General features: G+C 53.0%; 1 protein-coding gene across 1 annotated transcript; it reads left to right on the top strand.

Moving 5' to 3' along the window:
* The first annotated feature begins 2,770 nt into the window (after nt 1–2,770).
* C2CD4C (C2 calcium dependent domain containing 4C) lies at nt 2,771–12,231 on the top strand. The gene is made up of 2 exons (XM_082206479.1): nt 2,771–2,929; nt 9,922–12,231. Exons 1-2 carry the CDS (start codon nt 2,786–2,788, stop codon nt 11,284–11,286), a joined length of 1,509 nt encoding a protein of 502 aa, XP_082062605.1. The 5' UTR covers nt 2,771–2,785; the 3' UTR covers nt 11,287–12,231.
* The last annotated feature ends 344 nt before the right edge of the window (nt 12,232–12,575 follow it).

The following is a 12,575-nucleotide window of genomic DNA, read 5'->3' as shown; positions in this document are numbered from 1 at the left end:
TGTAATGCTTTAGGAGATACGAAGAAAAAAAAAAGGTTTACAAATGGGTAAAAGCTTAATGGTAAGGATTTGCTGAACTAACAAACTGAAGTGGAATACAAAGAAGGGAGGTATGAGGAGGTCTGGGGAAATAAGTGTAAGGAAGATATGTTATGGAAAACTATTTGTTTTTTAACTGTTTTTATGTTGTATTTTGTATTTTGTTTCTTTTTATTTTTCATTTTCATTGTTATAGTTTAAAAAAAACCTTAATAAATATCTTTTTTTAAAAAAACAAAGTTCTTAACCTGAAGCACTATTTCTGGGTTAGCGGAGTGTGTAACCTGAAGCGTATGTAACCCAAGGTACCACTGTATGTTCAAAGACTGGAGGAGTTGGATAAATCTTTGTTCTTCTAGCTGTTGTTGGGGGTGCAGCGGCTCCCATCATTGTTCACCATTGGCGATGGGCTGGAGTCCAGCAGTTTCCAGAGGGCCACACAGGTACAGAAAAATAGAATCCTAGAGCCCAATGGGACCTCATAGGTCATCTAGTCCAACCCCTGCAATACGCCCCCATAGGGGGATCAGACCCGTGACCTTGTCCTTATCGGTGCCATGTTCTAATCCATGGGTAGGCAACCTAAGTCCCGGGGGCCGGATCCGGCCCTATCGCCTTCTCAATCCGGCCCGCGGACGGTCCGGGAATCAGCATGTTTTTACATGAGTAGAATGTGTGCTTTTATTTAAAATGCATCTCTGGGTTAAATCACCTCTCTTTTAAATCAGAACCAGTGAAGGCGGTGAAGGTCCTGTGTGAGTGTCTGGAGGCGGTTGGAGGATGGATGGCGGCTAACAGATTGAGGTTGAATCCTGACAAGACAGAAGGACTGTTTTGGGGGGGCAGGGAGCGGGTGGGTGTGGGGGATTTCCTGGTCCTGAAAGGGGTCACTGTGCCCCCGAAGGACCAGGTGAACAGCCTGGGAGTCATTTTGGACTCACAGCTGTCCATGGAGGCGCAGATCAGTTCTATGTCCAGGGCAGCTGTTTACCAGCTCCATTTGGAACACTGGATGAGACCCTATCTCAGCTCTGGTTATCTCCCGCTTGGACTACTGCAATGCGCTCTACGTGGGGCTACCTTTGAAGGTGACCCGGAAACTACAACTAATCCAGAATGCGGCAGCCAGAGTGGTGACTGGGAGCGGCCGCCGAGACCATATAACACCGGTCTTGAAAGACCTACATTGGCTCCCAGGACGTTTCTGAGCACAATTCAAAGTGTTGGGGCTGACCTTGAAAGCCCTAAACGGCCTCGGTCCAGTATACCTGAAGGAGCGTCTCCACCCCCATCATTCTGCCCGGACGCTGAGGTCCAGCACCGAGGGCCTTCTGGCGGTTCCCTCATTGCGAGAAGTAAAGCTACAGGGAACCAGGCAGAGGGCCTTCTCGGTGGTGGCGCCCGCCCTGTGGAACGCCCTTCCAGCAGATGTCAAAGCGATAAACAACTACCTGACATTCAGAAGACATCTTAAGGCAGCCCTGTTCAGGGAAGTTTTTAACGTGTGATATTTTATTGTATTTTTGGTTTCTATGGAAGCCGCCCAGAGTGGCTGGGGAGGCCCAGCCAGATGGGCGGGATATAAATAAATTATTATTATTATTATTATTATTATTATTATTATTATTATTATTATTATTATTATTATTATTTGTGGGGCATAGGAATTCGTTCATTTTTTAATTTTATTTTTTCAAAATATAGTCCGCCCCCCCCCACAAGGTCAGAGGGACAGGGGACCGGCCCCCTGCTGAAAAAGTTTGCTGACCCCTGCTCTAACCAACTGCGCTGTCCGGCAAGGCTGTATGGACAAACCCCACCCATCTGGTTCGGCCGCAGTGTTCACCGGAGAGCTTTGGGCGTGTGTGAAACGCAGTGGCGTAGCGTGGGTTGTCAGCACCCGGGGCCAGGCAAGTAATTTGCGCCCCCTAACCCGTGGATTTGCGCCCCCTAACCCTAACCCCCAGATGTTGCGCCCGGTGCGGCCGGGGCCCCCCTGCACCCCCCACGCTACGCCACTGGTGAAACGCGCTCTGCGTGCGCTCAGAAGCCAAAGCCGCCCTTTTCGGACCATCACCTTGCGATGCCTCCAGAGGTTTCTGGCTCTGAGCGCGTATCCCGCCCCCCACCCGCCGCCCCCCAATTTCCCAGCCCCTGGTCAAAAGCAGCGAGGGCTGAGCTGGATAAATAAAGTCTCTCTTTGCGTATGTTGAAGGTTTGAACCTTGCAACCGGGCGCATGTTATTGGGACAATTGGGGGGGGGGTGAAATTGGCGGGGGAGAGGGAAGGAATGGGGGGTGAAATTGGCGGGGGAGAGGGAAGGAATGGGGGGTGAAATTGGCGGGGGAGAGGGAAGGAATGGGGGGTGAAATTGGCGGGGGAGAGGGAAGGAATGGGAACAATTAAACACGTCCTCCGTACAACATTTGTTACCTTGCCCTCTGCGGAAAACGAGAAGAATAGAGAAGGCAGCTGCGTTTTTTATAATATTAAAAAAGGTTTTAGGATGCTTCGGGGTGCGTTGCAAGTTGGCATGTCCCTATCTCCCCCCCACCCAATTCATTGTAACAGGCTTCTGCGTGACAGCGGTGGCAGATTGGGGGGGGGGGGTCTTGCGGAGAGGGGTGGGGGGTGTTGAGAGAGAGAGAGAGAGAAAGAATAAAAAAAAAACTGCCCGTCGCTGTCTTAGGAGGAATACGGCAGGGCTGCGCGCAGCTTGTAATTGGAAGCTTTCTCCCGTGATGAATGAACGGTGCTAACCGAGCCGGCTATAAAACTGAGCGCAGGTCTCTCGCCTACTTCATTTGCAGCCGGACCAGGTGCGGAGAGCATCTCAGCCCCTCCAGAAACATCGCAGCCCCTGTCTCCGCCGGAGTTTTCAACTTACAGGTGAGTACAGTCAGTTTCTCTACTTTTTCTTATCAACACTCTGCGCAACAGCTAAAATAAAGGAGGGGGGAATTGGTTTGCTGGGTTTTAATCCCCCCTTTCGTAGGTCCTTCCTCAGAATGTTTTCTGAGGCTACGGATTCCCCATAGATAATTTCCTTTGTCGCATCCGGGGGTCCAGAGAAAGGTCAGGGGTCTCGGGGCCAGTTGGCTGGCAAAGTTTGACCCAGGGGTGATGTTTTGAGCCCGGTTGCAGCCTCAAAAGTCACCCAGAAAGTCCCCCCCTCGGCAGGACCCAGTCGAGGTGTCCCCTGAGCATGTGCGGAGTGTGGCAGAAAGCCCCACAGGGAAGGAAGCGGGGTGGGGGAGCCAGAACAAAGCCGGCAAAGTTTTGTGCCGATTTACAGAGCAAAGGGGACGTCACGAGGTCCGCAGGCGTGTTTGAGAGAGAGACCCAGTCCAAATATTTGACCACGGGTGGAACAGGCTGTCTGCTTCGGCCAGCACAGGGGATACGAACTACGGTGCAACCTGCGCCAGTCTCAGCCTGGAAAAGAAACAGTTCTCTAAACCAGACGTAACCTCTAGATTTGTATCGCATCTGTCCAGATGTTAGCGGAGAACTTGTCTTTGTAGAATCCGCTTCTTTGAAGCTGAGGTCAGGGGTCAGGAGGAGGGTGGGGTGGCTGGCTGAGCCCCTAACCTCTGGCACTGCCCCTCAAGGGGGTGAACCGTGCCTCAGTGCTAGAAAATCTCCAGGTGGAAGCGAGAGATTATCCCCCATCTGAAACTCTGGAGGGTGCTGCTGCCAGCCAGTGTGGGCAGCACGAATCTAGGTCCCTGGCCTGGTTAGATTCAGTTGGTTAGGTGGACCAAAGGTCCGACTCGGTGGAAGGAACCTCTGTTAGGTCTCACAGAGCACACACCAGCTTTGCAAAAGGGCTCTTTGATGAACAGGTCGCCGATTTCACAGGACACCCAACTGAAGCTGCTTTGCTTCTGTTGGGCTGCTTCCTTGCCTCTGCCACCCACAATCTCTCCCTTGAGAGGCAGGGACCACCTCTGTGGTTTTCAGGTGTGGGCTACCTGGACGGAGGATGCGGCTCCTTCAGGAGAGCACGGATGGACGGCGTGGTTTTTTGGGAGCAAAGAGAGAGCCTTTCCAACTTGCAGCTCAGCACGTTGGCTGCGATTCCTGCATTTGAGCCGTGATCCCGGGGGGTTGGTCTAGATGAGCTTTGGGAGTACATTTCCGCCCAGCAGTTCTGTGATTCAACGGCCGCTGTTGCAGAGCGATGAAGTGGACCGTCTCCCAGAACCAGGGGCTGCCAGGAGTTTGATGTGTGCTGCCTCCCCGTCGGAAACCAGGAACGCTTTACCAGACCACCTCGGTCTAATATTGTTCTCCCAGAACAAGAACTGGCAAATTGGAGCAGAACCGGAGAGATGTTGTAAGGTGTTAAGTCACACAAAGCTCTGTTGCACTGACTCTGACCGCTAGTCCAGCTGGCTCGAGAGTTTTGGAGAGCCAGTCGCTCTCCAGAGTACCAGGGGACCAAGTCTAGCGAACTCGAGACCCTTTAACACGTTGCTGTGACCCTTCAGAGATTGCTGAACTACAACTCCCATGAGCCCTAGCCTTTGGTGATGTTGGCAGGGGGCCATTGATTTCCCCAGACGCCCTTTCCCCCCCAAGCGGAAGATTGATAAAGGAGCAATCCGATTCAATTTGCACTGGAAAGCAAATCGATTTGGGTTTGCTCTTCCCGGAACCATCTGGGGAACCGAGAAGCAGCCGTCCTCTGAAACCCGCAATTTTGCAATGCGGTTCTGCAGGCAAACAAACAAAATGCGTGCAAAAAAATTGAATGAGCAGGGCTAAGGCACGCATACAAAGCTATCTCAGTGAGAATAACCCAGGAAAAACCTTATTATTAGGGAGGGTATGCTTTGCAGAAAGAATGCATGGAACATATCAGGCAAAATTTAATACAGATGTATGTATATGAGGAGAAGTTTTCACTAAAGCGCTGTTGAATTTTCATGGGGACTCTTTTTTTCAAAAATCATGAACTGATGTGGAGAACTGGAACTCAGAACAGGGTAAGCGAGGAACTGAGGGCAGACTCGCGCAGTATGTTTAAAGCACATCTAATGCACATTTAGGGACGCGGGTGGTGTTGTGGGTTAAACCACAGTGCCTAGGACTTGCCGATCAGAAGGCCGGCGGTTCGAATCCATGCGACGGGGTGAGCTCCCCTTGCTCGGTCCCTGCTCCTGCCCACCTAGCAGTTCGAAAGCACCTCTGGTGCAACGGGAGATTGTGATGGAAACCAGAGCACACAGAAACGCCGTTTACCTTCCCGCCGGAGCAGTACCTATTTATCTACTTGTGCAGGCGTGCTTTTGAACTGCTAGGTGGGCAGGAGCTGGGACAGAGCAATGGGAGCTCACTCTTTTCAAACCACCCAAGTTGGTAGCCATTACTGATTCAGTTTTAACTCTGCTGGGTGAAGAAGGACTTTTCCCCACTCTTCCCCAAATCTTCAGCTCTGTTGGGTTTCCTTGGTTGCGAACGAGCAGGGAACCTACTGAATTTCAGAGGTACCCGAAGTGCCTTTCGTATATAATTTTATTAAGTTTTTTGCTTTACAACTGAAAATACTCATTTTACATCCTTAAGACATCGACGACTTCCCTTCTTCTTTTTCCATGGTTCATTTTGCATATTGTAAATCCCCGCATATTTTGCAAAAACCAGACCGTTCATTATTCCATCAAAACTTGTTTACACTGCTGAATTTATCTTGACGCTGCCCGCGTTTTCAGCATAATGCAACTCTTGCCCATATAGCCAATAAACGTTTTCCAATCTTCTCTAAACCTATGTCCTTCTTGTTCTCTTATTCTATATGTTATGCCTGCGAGTTGTGCATATTCTGTCAACTCAAGTTGCCATTATTCTTCGGTTGGGACCTCGCTCGTTTTCCATTTGGGGGCTAACAAGGCACAGGCTGCAGTAAAGGTAAAGGGACCCCTGACCATTAGGTCCAGTCATGACCAGTGGCGTAGCATGGGTTCTCGGCACCCGGGGCAAGGCAAGTAATTTGCGCCCCCTAACCAGGGGCAAGGCACGTAATTTGCGCCCCCTAACCCGTGGATTTTAGCACTCGAGTCTCTTCCGCCCCCCCCAAGATGTTGCGCCAGGTGCAGCAGGCCCCCCTGCACCCCCCACGCTATGCCACTGCTCCCACCACAAGTCTTCAGGACAGCCATCCGAAGGCTGGCGCGGGGAGAAGGTCTCTCCGCCCCACCGCCAGGCTTCGGAGGAGGTCTGAGGACAGTGGGGTTCCTGCTTCCTCGAGGAGGGCCGGCCAAACGCGCCCCCCCAAATGTTGCGCCCGGTGCGGCCGGCACCCCTGGCACCCCCCACGCTACGCCACTGGTCATGACCGACTCTGGGGTTGCGGCGCTCATCTCACTATTTTTGCAACAGAAAAATAAAAATCTTCTTTGCTTTCACTGAAAGCTGCCTCCATCCTTTCTCAGACCAGTCATAGACTTAGGGGGCTCAGAGTCCCTTGTGGCAGCAAAGATCAACCCTTCTCCCCCCCCCCCAGTTTTCTACAACAGTGGCCATCTGTGTAAGGTTAAGGGACCCCTGACCATTAGGTCCAGTCGTGGCCGACTCTAGGGTTGTGACGCTCATCTCGCTTTACTGGCTGGGTCATGTGGCCAGCATGACTAAGCCGCTTCTGGCGAACCAGAGCAGCGCACGGAAACGCCGTTTACCTTCCCGCCGGAGTGGTACCTATTGATCTACTTTGACGTGCCTTCGAACTGCTAGGTTGGCAGGAGCAGGGACCGAGCAACGGGAGCTCACCCCATCACAGGGATTCGAACCGACGACCTTCTGATCGGCAAGTCCTAGGCTCTGTGGTTTAACCCACAGCGCCACCCGCGTCCCCATGGGCTGCAGTAGTGGCATGCAATTTCTCAGGCCTTTTGAGTCAGCTGCAGCAAAAGCTCCCCTCACTCTGAACGCAGACCTCTGTCCCCCTCTCCCCGTGAAGTTCATCCGTCTAGAGGTGCCCAGCATTTGTGTGGCAAATATCAGTGCAGTATTGATTCTCTTCCTCTCTGCAAAGGCAGGGAGAGATAAAGCGTGTGTGTGTGTGTGTGCTTTGAAGGAATGTAGCTTTGCAACGCCATCGGAAAAGCATTTGTCACTGGCGAAGTTGAGAAGCAAGCGAGTGTTTATAGCCTTCAGACGGTTTCCCCTGGGTCTCGGGCCGGTCATTTTGTAGCAGACGCTGGCATCTAGGCTTAATGTCTGTTGGTGTGAGGTGGAAAATCTGAAGTCCGGCGGGAAATTGAGCCTTTTAAGCTCACAGGAGATGATTCTTCAGCGGGAAGAGCGAGAGCTAAAAGAGTCAGCTGTGGGGATGCCAGGAGCGAAATCAGATTTTCACGCGTTTCCTTCCTTGCACACCTGGAAAAGGAAACTCTCACGGGTATGATGAGCAGAGAGAGAATTCTGCTTGTGCGTGTAAGGTTTGTTATGTGGCAGCGAAGGGAGCAATAGTCCCCAGTGAAATCTGCACCCAGAGAGTTGCAGGATGGAAGAAGAGAACGCCATTGTTCGCTCAACGCATAGTTAAACTGTGGAACTCTCTCCAGCAGAACTAAGGTAAAGGGACCCCTGACCATTAGGTCCAGTCGTGCCCAACTCTGGGGTTGCGGCGCTCGTCTCGCTTTATTGGCTGAGGGAGCCGGCGTACAGCTTCCAGGTCATGTGGCCAGCAGGACTAAGCCGCTTCTGGCGAACCAGAGCAGTGCATGGAAACGCCATTTACCTTCCCGCCGGAGTGATACCTATTTATCTACTTGCACTTTGAGGTGCTTTCGAACTGCTAGGTTGGCAGGAGCAGGGACCGAGCAACGGGAGCTCACCCATTGTGGGGATTTGAACCGCCGACCTTCTGATCGGCAAGTCCTAGGCTCTGTGGTTTAACCCACAGCCCCACCCGCGTCCCTCCAGCAGAACTAGGATGGTTTTAAAAGAGGGTTGGACCAATTCACAGAGGAGGGAAAGGCTGCTGGCAGCTACTAGCCACAAGGACGATGGTCTGCCTTGGGTCAGACGCAGCAATTGCTGGAGATAGCCGAAGAGAGAGTGGTCTTGTGCTGGTTTCCTACGGAGATCTGGTTGGCTGGACTAAACAGGCTAGGGACGCGGGTGGCGCTGTGGGTTAAACCACAGAGCCTAGGGCTTTCCAATCAGAAGGTTGGCGGTTCGAATCCCCGCAATGACGGGGTGAGCTCCCGTTGCTCAGTCCCTGCTCCTGCCAACCTAGCAGTTCGAAAGCATGTCAAAGTGCAAGTAGATCAATAGGTCCTGCTCCGGCGGGAAGGTAAACGGCGTTTCCGTGCGCTGCTCTGGTTTGCATGCTGGCCACATGACCCGGAAGCTGTACGCCGGCTCCCTCGGCCAGTAAAGCGAGATGAGCGCCGCAACCCCAGAGTCGGCCACGACTGGACCTAATGGTCAGGGGTCCCTTTACCTTTACCTATCCAAACTACACACTTTTTGGACTTGCATTGTTTCGCGACGCAGACATGATCCTTGGGGTATCTTCCAACTCTGCAATCATATGATTTTATGAACCCCCCGCTCCTGTTTCTGTGGGCAGAGACTTTCATAAAATCACAGAATCTTTAGAGCTGGAAGGGACCCGAGGGTCATCTATTCCAACCCCCTGAGACGCAGGAGAGCCAGACGTCTATAAAGCTACAGGAGGGAGTTCTTGACTCAAGAGGCAGCAGGGGCAGGAGATACAGAGCTACAGATGTTTCGAAAGTCTGCATTTTCACCAATACGAGCTGCAACATCTCACTTTTTTCAAGGCGACCTGCTGGTTTTGTGAAGCACACCGGGCAAAAATACCCTAGTCATTTGTTTTATTCTTTTGCAAACAGACACCTTCTGTTGCTTTGCCACTCCTCATTTCTTTCTCTCCCTATTTGTAAACTTCCACGCAAGAGAACCAAAGCAAGCTTTAAGTTGTTGTTGCTGCTGCTGCTGCTGCTGCTGTCGATATGCAAATAGATTTATATGCATTGGAAGTAGATTTGCAAATTTGCCCCTGTGAAATCAATTAGGGCGAGGTTGCAGCGCTCACCTTCCCCCGAAGACTGATTCCTTCTTCGTTTTTATTTTCCACCACCCTGTCCTCTTTTTTATTATTGATATTTTACTTTATTCATATTTCAATTATACAGTATAAAGTGCTGCACAAAGAAAAAGGGAAAAGACAGCAGGCAAAAAGACACACAACTGTGTAAAGGGGAAAAATATTATATGAATATATAGGGGAAAAATTAATGTATTTTTAATCTTTTGTTGGGAGCTGCCCAGAGTTGCTTTATTGGCCGAGGGAGCCGGCGTACAGCTTTCAGGTCATGTGGCCAGCAGGACTAAGCCGCTTCTGGCGAACCAGAGCAGCGCACGGAAACGCCGTTTACCTTCCCGCTGGAGCGGTACCTATTTATCTACTTGCACTTTGACGTGCTTTTGAACTGCTAGGTGGGCAGGAGCAGGGAACTCACCCCGTTGCGGGGATTCGAACTGCCGACCTTCTGATCGGCAAGTCCTCAGCTCTGTGGTTTAACCCACAGCACCCCCTGCGTCCCTTATTCCATTCTTAGACCAAGGTAAAGTTCACAAACCGGGACACTGCTTCCGGTTTTGCAGAGTTCGTAAACCGAATAGTTTGTAAACAGGGCTGTCCTTAAACCAAGGTACCACTGTACTGTCCTCCTGCTCCTGGGAAGATTCAGGATCCGTATCAGGAGCAAGAGAGAGGCTCCCACCATTCCTCATCAGTGCAGCCTTCCTCAGCACGGTCCCTGACAGACCATGCCTTCATTCTTCCCGTTCGTCAATATCAGTCTCTTAGCTACCATTAACCCTGTCTTCTTTCTGCCTATCAGGTGTCAGGACTTGCCAACTCCTCTCCTGGAAAGGGGAACTGCGGAAGTGAGAAGATGTGGTTACTGGAGAAAATCCGCGGCTCGGTGGAGAACGGTGGCTCCCGGGGGAACGGCGACTCCGGCGATAAGCAGTCCAAAGGGCCTCTGTACAGCAACGTCCTGACGCCGGACAAGATCCCGGATTTCTTCATCCCGCCCAAGCTCCCGATGGTGCCCCCAGAAGCAGAGGGGGCAGAAGGGAAGGCAAAGCCCAATCTGGGCACGTCGGCCTCGGAGCAGAACCTCTCAGCCCGCAAGCCGCAGCGTAGCCCGCGCTTGCCGGCCAAAGCTGCCTCGGAAAGTAAGAATCTCCTGAAGGCCGCCAGCCGCCACATCATCCAGATCGAGAGCGCCGACGAATGGGCATCGGAGGAGGACTTCAGCACCAACGCGGACCCCCAGTCGCAGACAGCCATGTCCCTGCCGTACGTGCCCAAGGCGCAGACGTCGTACGGCTTCGCCACGCTCATGGAGAGCCCGCACACTCGCCGCAAGGAGTCCCTCTTCCACAGCGAGCACACCAGCCTGTGCCCGTCGCAGTCGACCTCTCCCAGCTCCCAGCGGAGGTCTACTTCGGGAGGGAGCAAGACCAACGGCGAGAGCGGCCACCTCAACCCTTCGGACATCAGCATGTCCCTCATGAACCCCTACCGCTACTTCAGCGGCGGCGAAAGCGACACGTGCTCCTCGGCTGAATCGTCCCCGTTCGGCTCCCCCTTGCTCTCGCGCTCGGTGTCGCTCCTCAAGATCTTCAGCCAGGAGAGCCAGTCCAAAGTCATCAAGCTGAAGCACTCGGTGGCGCGCAACAGCTCCCTCTCCACCGACGACAGCTCAGCCGACACCAGCCCCAGCTCGCAGCGGCGCCAGCGGTGCGCCACCCCTCCCGCGGGGGCAGCCGGTGCGGCGCAACAGCCGGCGGTGCCGGCGGACCAACAGGAACGGCTTCACAAGGAGCACATCATTCCGCTGAGCAAAGGGGGCAGCATGCGGCTGGCGGCCGAGTACAACCCTTCGAGCGCCCGCCTTCGGGTGCGCGTCATCACGGCGGAAGACCTCTATGACAAGCACTGCGACGTGCGGAGCATCAACTGCTGCGTGGCCCTCTATCTGAACCCCGGGAAGTTGCAGAAGCAGCGCAGCACCATCATCAAGAACAGCCGCTACCCCGTCTTCAACGAAGATTTCTTCTTCGACGGGCTGGGGGCCGGCAACGCCAAGAAACTCTCCCTCAAGGTCAAGGTGCTCAACAAGGGAGGGAGCCTCAAGAGAGACACCCTGATGGGAGAGAAGGAGCTCCCCTTAACGTCTTTGCTCCCATTTTTATAAAACGACCTTGGTCACGTCTCCCGCTTGCATCCATCCTGTCCAGAACGGCTCGTTCCTCCACCCTGTAAATACAAGGAAGTTGGAGGGGGAGGCTGTCACAAGATGGTGATGGCTACTCAGTGTGTCCCCCACCCCCGAAAAAATGCTTGCTGCATGTTTTAGGGCAGGGAGGGAGGGGGGAGTAAGCATGTAATCTCGCCAGCTGCTGATGCGATCCCTTTCCTTGCGAGATCGAAAATATAATTGCCTGTCCGGGGTGGACGAGATTTTGCCCTGTGCACAGTGAAGCGTTCTGAGTTTATCAAAGAGATGAGCTCATTACGGGAAGATAAGGGGGGTGACTATAGGGCTGTTGTAAGTCTGGGAAGGGATCCTCAGAACGGATTTTTGCTGCGGCATGTTGATGCATGAGCGCAACGGGCTTTTTGCTCTGCTTCCTTCTCCCTGTTGTACCTGGACCCCGTTAAACTGCATGCAGTGTAGCAAACTGGCGATCCCCATCGGCCATCAGCTGTGCTTGACCGACGTTGTCTGAGCAAAGGTGGTCAACAGACAGGAATTAATCCGGTGGAAGACAGCGTGAACCGGGGGTCACCAACTTTATGGGATCTGTGGGGGCGTTTAGAAACCCGGAGAAATGGTTGTGGACACACGACCTGTTCAGTTGGGTACGACGGAACGCTTATATCAGGAACTAATTTTGGGTGGCGGTTAGGGGAAGAGACTTTCCTGCGGGTTTCCTGTGTTGCCACAGTTGCTGTGTTGGTGACCCTCAGTGTAAATAACCCAGTTGCCTTATGGGAAAGGGGACAGGGGAAATGACCCTCATTATCCGAACATCCTTGCCTTAACAAGCTTTTGCAAACGATGGATTTGCACCTAGGAGCTGGGGGTGGCTCGTTCTTTTGCAAGGAGGTACCCTAGCAAGGATGGGACGCGGGTGGCGCTGTGGGTTAAACCACAGAGCCTAGGACTTGCCGATCAGAAGGTCGGTGGTTCGAATCCCGGCAACGGGGTGAGCTCCCGTTGCTCGGTCCCTGCTCCTGCCCACCTAGCAGTTTGAAAGCACGTCAAAGTGCAAGCAGATAAATAGGTACCGCTCTGGCGGGAAGGTAAACAGCGTTTCCGTGCGCTGCTCTGGTTCGCCAGAAGCGGCTTAGTCCTGCTGGCCACATGACCCGGAAGCTGTACGCCGGCTCCCTCGGCCACTAAAGCGAGATGAGCGCTGCAACCCCAGAGTCGGCCACGACTGGACCTAACGGTCAGGGGTCCCTTTATCTTTACCCTAG

This window comes from Podarcis vaucheri (assembly GCF_965113315.1).
Source record: "Podarcis vaucheri genome assembly, chromosome: 18".
Taxonomy (NCBI): Eukaryota; Metazoa; Chordata; class Lepidosauria; order Squamata; family Lacertidae; genus Podarcis; species Podarcis vaucheri.
The sequence above is the reverse complement of the archived record's forward strand: the minus strand, read 5'-3'. Positions and strand labels throughout refer to the sequence as shown.